Below are 13981 nucleotides of genomic sequence, written 5' to 3' on the forward strand. Positions count from 1 at the left end.
ATATGCTTATGTGTTTTTGTATTTCTACATTACTGCAGTACTAGAATAAAAAAATGAAATGGATATAACCCTCACTAAAAATGCTATTGCCTCCTCCCTTTTCCTCCCACCCCTCTTCCCTATCTAGAATTAATCTATTCCTCCTATGCTTTCCCTCCCTACCCCACTATGAGTCAGCCTCCTTATATCAGAGAAAACATTCGGTATTTGTTTTTTTTGGGGGGGGATTGACTAACTTAGCATTATCTTCTCCAGCGCCATCCATTTACCTGCAAATGCCATGATTTTATTCTCTTTTATTGCTGAGTAAAATTCCATTGTGTATATATGCCACATTTTTTAATAGTAAAAAATCAGAAGCAATGCTTCTAGAACAGGAATTCTCTTCTTCCCATCTTTCTTCCAAATAATTGCTTAAAGAGCATGAATGTTACAAACTTCATTTTTCCCAAGAAGGGAGTTTTCTGGTTGGTTGGTTTATTCGTTTGTTTTTTGAAATCCTAGGTACTACAGAATTGTTTTTAATGCAATGTCTGTTATAGTCATTGTTTGTAATGCATAGCTTTATGAACATAACAAGTTGCATTGGACTACTCCTAACTAATATTGATTGAATAACTTTTTGATAATAGCATTAAATAGTAGTGTTGCTGCAGAACTTAAGTTACATATGTTCTCTACAAGAGGAGAAAGCCTCTACTCCAGTTTTATCCAGGTAGAATTTAAAGAAAGTATTTGACATCCTAAAAACTTTGTTAAGTGTTGGAAAGTGTTTCCAAAAAGCTCCCTATTGGCGTTTTTACCTGCCCCCACCCCCCAAAACTAAATGTTTTATTAAATTATTTTTCTATTGCAAAAATGTATGTTTAAAAAAAAAATGTTGTCAGATTTTTCAGCATTACTTTATGTGCATCTGTTACCTTCAGACTTCCAACCAGTGATGGCAGTGCTTCAAAAGGCAAACAACAAACCAGTGAACCTGTACACATTTTAAAGAGATCTTTTGCAAGAACTGTCTCAGTGGTAAGCCATTTTTTAAAAATTTCAACTTTTTCATTCATCATTGTTTCATTTTGATATTTAGTATTTGTCTGCTATCTTCTAAGAATTTCTCAGTATAGCTTTCTGAAGTCAGATATGCTTCTGTATTAACATTTATATTCTAGGCCAAATATAATATATACTTTAAGTGGAATAATGGAGGTGTTGCCTATGATGCCCAGTTGACGTGTCCTTCCCATTTTTGAAATAAATGTTAGCTTTTCGATTAAGTCATGCATGAATGCATATATGAAGGAATTAGAAGATGAAGAGAAAGTTAAGCATAGTGCTGTCCCACAAAGCATTACTTTAATACTTGAGGAACTAAGTAGAAGATTTGCATTCCAAGTAGGAACTTGTTAAACTGCTTGATCATCCCCATTCTGCATTTAAAGTTGCACTATGCTCTCAGGGTTACCATGGCAGAATGAAAAGTCACTTGATGCAATTCAGAGATCATAATGTGTCCATTCAGGAAGTCTGAGTTAATTTTTTTTAAATGCATAAATACTGAAAAATGTTTCTAAATGCCTGCTTTATCTTCTTTGTCAAACTTCAAAGATACTCCTCTTAATGGTAATTTAGTAAGTGAACTATAAGAGTGTCTATGATTTGGGCTGACAAACTTAGTAAAAAAGTTCAAGATACAACAGATACTAGTATGGCAATATGTAAATCAATGGATGTATAACTGATGTGATTCTGCAATCTGTATATGGGGTAAAAAGGGGAGTTCATAACCCACTTGAATCAAAGTGTGAAATATGATATATCAAGAACTATGTAATGTTTTGAACAACCAACAATAAAAAATTTTTTAAAAAAAGTTCAAGATAAAGAGGTTTTGAAGTTACATGTCATTACTTCTATTTTGATTCACCCTCTGGTCTCATAATTTTTGTCTATTTTTTCATATTCTGGATTAGGAATGTTTTGAGTCATTGCTGAGTATTCTTCACTGGAGTTGGACCACCTTAGTCTTAGGAGTTGAAGAACTTAGAGGATTAAAAGGATTCCAGTTCACAGCTACACTTCTAGATTTAGAGAGACTACGCTTTGTGGGTACCTGTTGTCTGAGGTTATTACGTGTCTATACCTGCGAAATTTACCCAGTGTCAGGTATGTTGTAGTTATTAAATGACTTTAGGGAGAAAACATTTGAGACCTTGAGAGAAGATTTTTGTAAAGCTTACTAGGAGTTAAAGATCTCCACCTGCTTTTAAGCTTCTCCAAAAATGAGGGGAAACACTTAGCTTACTGTGACTCTTGTGTATTTGCTTATAAAAATAAAATAGATTTCATATCATTCTGATAACAAAAAGCCATCATGGGCTAAGATTAAGTATTCTTAAAAAAGTGTTATTTTACACATATTTGTCCAATAGAAATATTTTATCAACAAATGGTTTGAACTTAAATATCAAAACCAGTTATTTTTTTTCCATTTAGATTTTTTAAAGGAATAATTTTGGACCACACTCGATCTCTTAAATTGTTAATTTCTAGATTATTTGTGATTTTAGCTACATAGTTAATTATGGAATTATTTTAATGCCTGTTTAGTATTCGTATTAATTAGTATTTAATTAGTAACATTAATTAGCAGTTTACTTTTTTCCCCTTACAGCTACAGGAAAAGCAGTTGTAGAAGAAACTAGCAAATTAGCAGAGTGTATTGGAAAAACCAGAACTTTGTTAAGAAAAATTTTATCAGAAGGAGTTGACCACTGCATGGTGAAGTTGGATAATGATCCTCAAGGATATCTCAGTCAACCCTTGAGTCTTTTAGAGGCTGTCCTCCAGGAGTGTCATAATACTTTTACTGCCTGTTTTCATTCTTTCTACCCAACTCCTGCATTACAGTGGGCTTGCCTTTGTGATCTCTTGAATTGTTTGGATCAGGTAATTTAAGTTTATAAAATCAAAGTTGAAAATATACATTATTTAGTATGCTTTCAGAAAGTAAATTGCAGTTGTCTCCATCTTTTTAACTTTTTAAAAGGTATAGTAGAAAGCAATTTGGTATCTATGATTTACATAATACAGGTTTAAAAATTTGTTTTCTGTTTATCATCTTTTAATCAATACATTTGTGAACCTGCTGACTTACTCTTGGAATCTATTGGTGGCAGTATGTATAAGAGGGTAATAGATAATAGAGGAGAGAGTGTGTGAGGAGGACAACATCAGACAGTGACCCTTGACACCTCCACGTCTGCAAGAACAGGAAGGAGAGAGGCCTTGAGTGAACAGACATGGTTATATCATTCACTCATTCTTTTTTTAAAAATATTTTTATTAGTTAATGATGGACTTTATTTATTTATTTGTTTTATATGTGGTGCTGAGAATCGAACCCAATGCCTGACACATGCTAGGCAAGTGCTCTACCACTGATCTACAACCCTAGCCTTCAACTTTCATAGATGTTTATGCACCAAATCACAGTTTCCAAACATAGGGGCAAAAACCTGACAAACCTACAATGAGAAATAGACAAATTCACTTGATAGTTGGATCCCTCAGTGCTCCTCTTTCATTAATTGACAGGAAAACTAAACAACAACAACAACAAATCAGAGATACAGAAGACTGGAACAGTGCTATCAACTATCTTGATCTAGTTGACATTTATAAACTAGAATATGCAACTGCAGGCTGCAGTTTCTTTTCAAGTACATATGGGATATTCACCAAGATACATCATGTGTTAGGACATAAATAAGTTGAGTAAGTTTGAAAAGATTAAAAGCATAAAGAATGTGTTTTCAGTTCACAACAAAATTAAAAAACTTTGACAATACTTTTAAGTAATCAGTGGACGAAAGAAGAAATAATAAAAAAACTTTAAATACTGAACAGTGAAAGATGAAAAAATCTAACATCAGAATTGGTGAGATGTAGCTATTGCATTACTCAGAGAAATATATACTTTTTAATTGCTTATTCTAGTAAAGAAGAAATGTTTAGAACTAATATCTAAAATTCCACTTTAAGAAGGCCAGAAGGAACTGAGTGTGGTGGCTCATGCCTGTAATCCCAGTGGCTTGGTAGGCTAACTCAGGAGGATTACTAGTTCAACGTTAGCCTAAGCAACTTAGTGAAATTTTTAAAAAAGGGTGTGGGGTCTGAGATGTGGCCCAGAGGTACGCAAATCAAACCTCAAGTAAGAAAAAAAGAAAACAATAATTATAAGGAGAGAACTCAGTGAAATAGAAAACAGAGAAAATTAAGAAGCTGAAGTTTGGTTCTTTCAAAAGAAAAATTGATAAACATCTAGCAAGCCTCTTTGAGAGAGACAAGATACAGAGAAAGAAAAAAAACATTAAAAAAATACTATTATCAGAAATAAAAGAAGGAATATCACTATAGATCCAACTGATGTTAAAATGATAATAAGAATGTAATAGATAAACTTAGGAATTTTACAACTTCAGAGGAAGCTGACAGTTTCCTTTAAAAATGTAACTATTAAAACTGATACAATAAAAACATTAAAAATTCGAATTGCCTTATACCTATTCAAAAAATTCATTTTTTAAAACTTTCCCATTAAATAAATTCCAGGCCCAGATGTTGTCATTCATGGATTTTGTTAGACAATTAGAAAGAAGTAATGCCGATTTTCTAGAAATTCTTTTAGAAAATATATGGGGCAACACTTTCCAACTGATTTTATGAATTTAGTCCTATCGTGCCTGACACCAGAATCTAACAAAAGATATAACAGCAAGTATCACTAAGAAACATAGAACTTCATTAAATTTTTATTAAGTCAAATCCCAAAATATATCATGGATTTTATCTTAGGTAAATTTAACAATTCAAAAATCGATGTAATTCATTTTAACTAAATAGCAAAAAATTATATGATCCTCTCAATTGCTTGTGGGAAAAAATGTTGGTAAAATTAAGTCATTCAGTGATGAAAACTTCTTGGCAAACTAGGATATAATAAAACTTCCTTATTTTGTGGATAAAGAGTATCTATAGAAAAATCAACAGTTGACATCCAACTTAGTGGTTAAATATTAAATGCTGCCCTAAGTTTGGAAAGAAGGCACAAGTGCTGTCACTCCTTCTATTCAACATTGTACTGGAAGTCCTACCCCACCTCTTTGATTCACCTCCCTCCCAACTCGGTTTCATCACTGGGGTTTCCTGGACAACTTTGGATCCATGTGGCAGGAGATTTTAGGACTTAAATAGTAACATAGTGGATAGCACATTATAGTGGATAGCACAATTATTGCCTTCACTAGTATGTAACTTAATTATTCTCTCACTTTCAACCATACCACTCTAATATGGTTATTTTCTTCCTTTGCTGCTCAACAGATGATGTTTAGCAAGCATTGGTTCAACTTAGGGAATATGGTCTTGCATTATGCTTGACTTTGTAACAAATGTTTGATGAACTAAGTACTGTGTTCACAATTTTTGTGAGTTAAGATATCCTATGTGGATAAGTTTTTAATATTTTTATATAAAATTTTATAGGTATGCTACTAAATTTTTGGATAAACTGAAATGTGATAACATAATTTTGTGACCTTAGAAAAGTGTTACTATAGTAGTATAGAATTATAATTTAAATAATTTATTATTTGAGAAAAATAGTTTGAATGCTTACAGGAAAATGCTGTATATTCTAATACGACATCTCCCTTTGAAAATAGTGCTAAAGAGAACATTGACTATGGAGATACATAAATATTAACTTTGATTTACTAGAGACCTGGATGCTTGTTTTTGTTGACCATAACTTTTCCATATTCATTGGATAGTCAAAATTGTATTTTAAGATTGATGTGATATTATCCCATAACAAAACAATTTAAATGATTGATAGAAAATTTTGGTATAATTAAAAAAAATTACTATTTATATATTCAGAAATATGGCTTATATTGATGCAGTATTTCTTAGTGGGAATTTTTGTTTGTTTGTTTTTAAAGGATATCCAAGAAGCAAACTTTAAGACCTCAAGTAGCAGACTCCTTGCAGCTGTTATGTCAGCTTTATGTCACACTTCGGTTAAGCTGACTTCTATTTTTCCTATTGCATATGATGGAGAAGTACTACTGCGATCAATTGTTAAACAAGTTAGCACAGAGAATGACTCAACACTAGTTCATCGTTTTCCCCTTTTGGTAGCACATATGGAGAAACTCAGTCAAGTAGGTCTTTTCTGAAATTTCTTTTATAATGAAGCAATAAAACTGCTTATTTTTCTGTGTTAGCAAATATGTAAGTTTACCCATTGATTATTTAACAAATGATTATCTGTTTCATAATAACAGCCAGATTTAAATTTTTAAAAGATTTTCATTTACTTATAAAGTGAGTTATGCAATGAACAGCTATATATTTGTTTTTTGGCTGTATCATTTAAAGGTTAAGTTCCAAATACAATAAGTCTTTTCTTTTCTAATGTAATATTTTAAGTTTTCAAGATAGAAATGATATGGAAATAAAGAACTTTTAAGATTTCTTCTGTAAAACATTTTAGTAAATTAACAACTACTTTTGTTTTACTAGAAAGTGCTATAGAGAAAAATTAACTAAAAGGCATTCTTATATATTTACTCTCCAAATGGGAACTAATCGTTAAAAGTGGAAGCCAGGTGCAGTGGTACACACCTGTAACCCAGTGACTCAGGAAGCAAGAAATAGAACATAGAAAAGTTTTCCTAATTATTGTACAGTAACAATTTTCTGTTGACTAAATCAACAGAAAAAGAGTGAAGAAAGTTTCAACAATGGAAAGAAAAGTTGCAGGGAGTTAATGTAGTATCTTTGCAGGATACCAGAAGAAATACTAAAAATAAATATAAGAGCCAGTGTGGGAAAAATTTCTCTCTTATTAATAGTAAATGCAAGTAATATTAAGGTATCAGTGTGTTTCTATGGAATTAAGAAAAATTATTCTCTTATAAATTCCTATGTTGGTGAGACTATGAAGAAAACTACTAACTGTATACATTGCTTGTGGCATTATTTAGTCTAAATAATCCTTTTCTTTCAGTCTTTTAGTATTTATTACGTATTTACTGTTCACTGGAATTTTTATTAGTTGCTAGTTGAGACAGGAGTGAAAATATAAATACAGCCCTTGAATTGGGATTCTGTAAACTAGCAGATAACCTCAAGATGAATTTTCATTTCACTGAGTGTTTTCACAGAAAATTCAGGGAATAATTTGTAGATGAAACCTATATGCATTTTACTAAAAATAAAATTTAGAAACCATAATTAGAACTTTAAATGTTCTTCACTAACTGAAATAGCTGAATGGGTATATTAACTTCATAGAATATGGTTCATAGAATAATGGTTCAGCCATTAAAAACAGATATATTTCCATTTAATATTAAGAGAAATCTTTTAAAATATTTGAAAAAAATTAAAACAAAAGTGTATATATGCAATGATGACTATGTAAAATATGTATGCAAAATTTATTGATTGGAAGAGTATACTTAGTGATGAAAATAATGTATGAGTGATAAACTTATGGATAATCTGATATTTTATTTTGTAATTCCCTTTTGTGTTGTAGTATTAAAAAAATTTATATATACAGTAATTTTTTAAAAACTGCTAATATGTAGTGATTATTAATAATAATTGTATATTTGTATGTGTACATTAATAATAGTCTGATTATATATCCTGTTTAATATATATTCTTCCACCATTTTTTGTGGACAAAGCATTCTAACATTTCAGTATAGTATAATCATTCACACACACACACACACACACATTTACAATATTCTCAGTATTACAGTATTTTAAACAATGCTTCTAGAAATATCATTGCCTAAATTTGCATGCGTATTTATGATTATTTTCCCAATATAAACCTTTAAGTGTAGAAAAATTCATAATTCAAAGGAAAGTATGTTAATTTGTTACAAATTGCCAAATGACTTTTGAAAAGCTAGTGTCAGCTTGTATTTGCCACCATGAGCAAACGAGAGTACATTTTTCTAAAAGTTTAGTGACTGTTTTTAAAAAATTTGGTCCTTCAACAAATCACATTGACAAACTATTAATGCTGTACTATCTGGCAAGTTTCTTGTATTAATCTCAGCAACTACTAATTAAATACTAAACAGGCATAAATGAACACACTTCATATAATCTCTCACCATTCCCTCCCCTCTCCAGCGAAGCATAGCAAGATTCTTGATTTATGGAGTACAATTTAGGGTTGAATTTTATCAAAAGCTAACTTTCTGATATTTTCCAGAAAGTCAAGTTTCTGGAGAATGGGAAGGTAAAAGGGATAAAAGAATTAAGGTTTTAATAAAGATCAAAAATTGACTATTTTAAATTCATAAGAACTAGATTAGAAGTAAATCAAAATATTATGGTGATTTTATTCAAATTGTAATAGAAATAACTTAAATATGAAAAGTTATATCTGAATTTTTTTTCAGCCTAAAATTATATTAAGAAAGAAGTTAAAATTGTGGTCATGATGATTTTAATTGAAAGGTCAGCTAATTTCCAATTGGATTGAAAGTACATTCATTTACGTATTTGATTTGTTTTGAGAACAGAGTAATCTAACTCTGTGCCCCTCTTTACCCTGAGATTTTGGTTACTATGGCTTCCTGATGAAATCGTACATTTCACTTTCTATTCAGTGTGGGCTTAAAGACATAGAAGATGGCAGAGAACAAATAATTTTCATGCTGGATATCAGCTAAATTAATAATATTTTTCATGTTTTTCCTTTGGTTTTTAATGGGATTTTGATTTCTTAAATTATATTTTTTCCACTGGTAAAAGTTGGAATTTTATTTCCCTTTAAAATTTGAATATAGTAATAATTATAAAACTGCCTACTCCACGTATGGACAAGAGAATTTTGTTAGAAAATTTATTTGCACAGATTTAGAGTTGATTTACCTCTATGTATTCCAGAAATAATATCTCTGATTGAAATCTTGTATTATAGAAAAAGTTTTAAGTGGGAAGAATAGCTTTCTCTCTGTTTTATAGGATTATGGCTTAGAAGTTAAATAAGGGAATATGTAAAAAATGCTCCAGGCTATTAAAAACATAAGCATAGCCTATCATGGTGATGCACGCCTGTAATCCCAGCTATTCAGGAGGCTGAGGCAGGAGGATTGCAATTTCCAGGCCAATCTCACCAACTCAATAAGACCCTGTGTAGCTCAGTGGTCTCTGTGTTCAATCCCCAGTACCTGCCTCCATACACAAAACATAAACACTGTAAATTTGTGTTGTTTTTAGGATACATAGATTTTAATCATTCAAAAAAGACTTTACAAATGAAAAGTAGATAAAGAAGCTTCATATACAACTGGATAAATTTGTAAAAATAGACTCTTATTTTGGTCTGGATTTTACAGTTGTCCTGTGGAATGATAAAATTTTGCAATGAAATGCTCATGGAAAGTAAAATTTTAAAAAATGTCTGGGCGCTTTCTCTTCTCGTGTATCATAGAGTGAAGAGAATATCTCAGGGATGACAAGCTTCCGTGAAGTTCTGGAGAAAATGCTCGTTATTGTTGTGCTACCAGTTAGAAACAGCCTGAGAAGACAAAATGAACTCTTCTCTTCCCACCTGGTCTCTAATACTTGTGGATTATTGGCCAGTATTGTCAGTGAACTGACAGCATCAGCCCTGGGATCTGAGGTAATAAGTTATATTTTTTAAGACTGAATAAAAACATACATAAATTTTCCAGTTTCTTTTTTCATGTATTTTCATTTTATGAAAACTAGTTTATACTTGTGTTGATTAGAAAAAAAAATTCTTTTTTCAACTCAGCTTTTTATTTTTCTGCCTTTCCTTATACCTTTTTATTTGCTTTTTCTTGTTTATAACTTTACCCAGAAAGTTACAGTAATATAAAGCATACATTTTCCCCTTGACTAGATTCTCATCTGCTCTATTACACGACTCCAGCTCCATGCCTCAATAAAAGTGAAAATAGTTCCCATTGCTGGTTGATGAGTATTATTAAGTCAGGCTACTGATAAAGAACACATGGTATTAAAATGGTAAAGAGCTTCAGACCATTGCTCTACCCACTCAATTGACCCAAGCCACATATATATTGAAACTCAATTTTTTTCATCTTACTCATATCAGTTTTTTAAATTGTAAAATATTCATAATATAAAATTTGTCATTCTATTTATTTTTGTGTACAGTTCAGTGACATTAAGTACATTCATTCACCTTGTGTAGCCATTGTTAAAAAGTTTTAAAAGTATGAAATATTATGTTTGAGAAAATCACCTGAAACAGTTTTAAACACAATTTCACTTTTTAAGGTAACATTTTTTCCACTCCATTTCACTGCCTTACTTATTCTGTTGGTTTGACTAAATTTGATACTTTTATTTTCCCCCAAAAAAGTAGACTGTAGATTGGTTTTGGAAATCATGTTTTAATGTGAAATACCTTATATCACTCAAAGAAATGTTTAATAACCTACAGATGTTCAGTGGCTCCAGCTCTCAAATTTCTTGCCAAGGAACTTGTTATCTCTATTTTACTTTTATGATTTCTAGACTTCGCTTTTTTTTTTTTTAAACTTTCATATTTATTTTAGAACCTATTCTGATTCACAATGACTAGTGGTTATAATTTCTGGTTGATTACATGGACCTGAGCAAATCTTAGAATCTCACCCTAGGAAGCATTTCCTAGGTTTCTTGTTTTGCTTTGACTTTGCCCTTGGAGGCCATTGACACTCTTGTCAGAAAAATTTTTAACTAATTTTTTTTAATATTCATTCAGTCTATAAAATGTTTCCCTTTTGTACTAGACTCTAGAGGATATAGGAAAGTCCATAATTCATATGCCCCCCTCCAAACATTAACTCATATGTAAACTTAACCTTTCCAAAGGAACAAAATTTCTAACGAAATGGCCAAGTCACAGGGCACTTAATATATAACCTTAGGAGTTCCCAAAGGTCCTAGTTTAGATGCCCACATTTCTCTCTCTCAAAGTAGTTTATAAATCTTGATAAAATCATAAACTTCAACTGTTCCCTCTCTTAACTTTCTCAAGGATTAGAGTTAGGGTTAGCAGATCACTCATATATGGAAAACATTAGATCAAAAGAGAGTGATTTTATTTGATTATTTGAGTGACATCTTGTATTATTCCTGTCTCGTATTTTTTGCACTTTTGGAAAAGGGAAGAAAGTGGAATTGAAAACTATTAAGTGTATTTCAAAGCCTCTGATTGCAAATCTTGAGTAAATTTTTTTGTTGTTGTAATGTATAGGGAAAAGCTTTTGGCTAATTTATATGCAAGGAAATAAACTACATTAAAACAATAATTAATTACAATGTGATCAACTTAGATTAGAAACAGTTTCTGTAAATTAAAAGATTAGTTTCAAATCAAAATAACTTCTCTGATCCTCTGTACTGCAAGTCTGAAATTAGTATGGTTGTGTATATATCACGCATACCTTAGTGGTATTCAAATTTAGGAAATAGTATCGTTTTCTTCAAATGAAGTATCACTTGAAAGTTCGAAGATAAGAGAAATGGTCTGGTTAAAGAACCTTTAATCCACATTGTCTTTGTGCACCTATCTCTGCAGAATTCTCAGAGCTCTGTATGTATGTATGAAAACTACTGTTATAGAGAATGTTGATTAAATTTTTGGTATCTCTTTTCAAAGTGAGTAATAATTCGTATGTTGTGACTGTGGTGACATACGGGTTTGTAGTTCTGACATACTAAGTTAAATTTATGACTAAAAGAAAATACTGCAAAGTAGCATTGATTTGTGATGTTAGAATGATAAAATCTGGCTTTATTATGGGCTAATTTCTTAATATAATACACCCTTACAAGAATCTAAACCCATTTATTATGTATAGGTTATTTTACAAACCTTTAGATAGTTTTGTTACAGGTGTATTATTAACACTCAGGTTCACGCAACTGCTGATGTAATTGCTTGTGCTATTCACAGGTTGATGGACTTAATTCTCTTCATTCAGTAAAAGCCAGTGCTAACCGATTCACTAAAACAAGTCAGGGAAGAAGTTGGAACACTGGAAATGGGTCCCCAGATGCAATCTGTTTTTCAGTAGACAAACCTGGAGTTGTTGTAGTTGGTTTCTCTGTCTATGGAGGAGGTGGAATTCATGAATATGAATTGGAAGTGTTAGTTGATGATGTAAGTATCAGTTGGGTGGTCTGTGAGAACTTATCATTGTCATAGTATGATGGGTTCATATCTTTGAGGGTTTAGCAGATCACTCATATATGGCAAACATTAATTATTATTTGAGTGACATCTTGGATCATTCCTGCCTCGTACTTTTTGCACTTTTGGAAAATGAAAGATTTTAAGTGGAATTGAAGACTAGTAAATGTACTTCTAAGCCTCTGATTGCAAATCTTGAGTAATTTTTTTGTTGTACAGGGAAAAGCTTTTGGCTAATTTTATATGCAAGGAAATAAACTGCATTAAAGCAGTAATTAATTACAAATCAAAAATGTTCCTAAAATAAGAGTCTAATGGATTTTGTTTTGGCATCTTCATTAGAGCGAGCATGCGGGAGATTCAACTCATTCTCACCGATGGACATCTCTAGAATTAGTCAAAGGAACTTATACAACAGATGATTCACCTAGTGACATAGCTGAAATCAGACTTGACAAAGTTGTTCCTTTAAAGGTAATTTCAACGATATGTTTATGTTGTTAAAAAGAGATAATATTATGTAGTTTTAAGTAGTGAAAAGTATTCCGTAAATTTTCTTTGTTAGAAATCGCTTTTTCTAAGTTATCTTTCATGTTATGCTTCAAATATTAATGAAGTTCCCTACTGTGTTCCTGATATTGTACCATATTATATTCTGTTTTTGCATAGTATCTCTTATAGTATCTCTTAAATTTGGTAGGAAGAATAGTTATGTTTTAGTCAAACATAACTTCAGATACCTGATCTTCCATGTTTAGCTTTAACAACACTAACAAGTCATTGTTTTGAGCCTAATCTGTAAAGAGGGAATGATAACATCTGTGTTGTAATGTTATGCAGATTAAATTAAATAATGGAAATGAAGCGCCTGCCTCCCTGTCTAGCACAGTATGAAAACTGAATAAATATTAGTTCCTGTCTTTCTTCTCTTACTGTGCCCAAACTCTTTTAAAACACAAGTGGTCTTAACAGTATTATTAAAGTTACCGCTTTATGTAAAATAATTTTCTAAAAATGAACATTTGGCAAAATAGCTTATGCCTCATTAATTTTCAGTGTTAAAGTAGCACTGAAGTATTTCTGAGTTCAACTGAAATAAATTCATTTTAGAACAGAATTTTGGTTTAAGTAGGTTCATCAAAAACTTCATCAAAAAGAGTTTAGAACTGGGCATAGCAGTGCATGCCTGTAATCCCAAGGTATTTAGAAGACTGAGGCAGGAGGATTGCAAGTTTGAGGCCAGCTAGGGCAATTTTGTAAGACCTTGTCTCAAAGAGCCAGGGATGCAGTTCAGTGTTAGAGTGCCACTGGGTTCAATCCCTGGTACCTGGGGCGAAATGTTCAGATACTGAAAAACCAAAAATCCTTTATTGTAAGACTTATGTCTTGAGTTATAAACATGAGTATCTGTAGCTCACATTTTCTATGTATAGTGCCTGATATTCTAAACAATTACTATCTTACAAATATTTTCTCACATCTGTCTGCCTATTTATTTTTGTCTTTGAATAAACCTCTGCCAAAATAATACAATGGGCTCACTTATTCTTTTTTAATATTTTTTTTAGTTATCAGTGAACCTTCTATTTATATGCGGTGTTGAGAATCGAACCCAGTGCCTCACACATGTTATGCAAGTGATCTGCCACTGAGCTACAACCCCAGTCCTCACTTATTTTTTTTTTTCACACATTTAAAATTATTTCAAAATTTAGG

At 31.5% G+C, this 13981-nt stretch overlaps 1 protein-coding gene across 11 annotated transcripts in view; it reads left to right on the forward strand.

Moving 5' to 3' along the window:
- The window catches only part of Mycbp2 (MYC binding protein 2), a 272185-nt gene that overhangs the window by 134271 nt on the left and 123933 nt on the right, over positions 1-13981 (forward strand). For all 11 annotated transcript variants that reach the window (XM_071611434.1, XM_071611435.1, XM_071611436.1 and 8 more), the window contains 7 exons: positions 927-1023; positions 1968-2160; positions 2669-2943; positions 6000-6221; positions 9527-9718; positions 12029-12235; positions 12608-12739. In XM_071611434.1, coding sequence (XP_071467535.1) covers positions 927-1023; positions 1968-2160; positions 2669-2943; positions 6000-6221; positions 9527-9718; positions 12029-12235; positions 12608-12739 — 1318 coding nt within the window. The remainder of the gene's footprint in view (positions 1-926; positions 1024-1967; positions 2161-2668; positions 2944-5999; positions 6222-9526; positions 9719-12028; positions 12236-12607; positions 12740-13981) is intronic.

Source organism: Marmota flaviventris, chromosome 4 (assembly GCF_047511675.1).
Source record: "Marmota flaviventris isolate mMarFla1 chromosome 4, mMarFla1.hap1, whole genome shotgun sequence".
Lineage (NCBI taxonomy): Eukaryota > Metazoa > Chordata > Mammalia > Rodentia > Sciuridae > Marmota > Marmota flaviventris.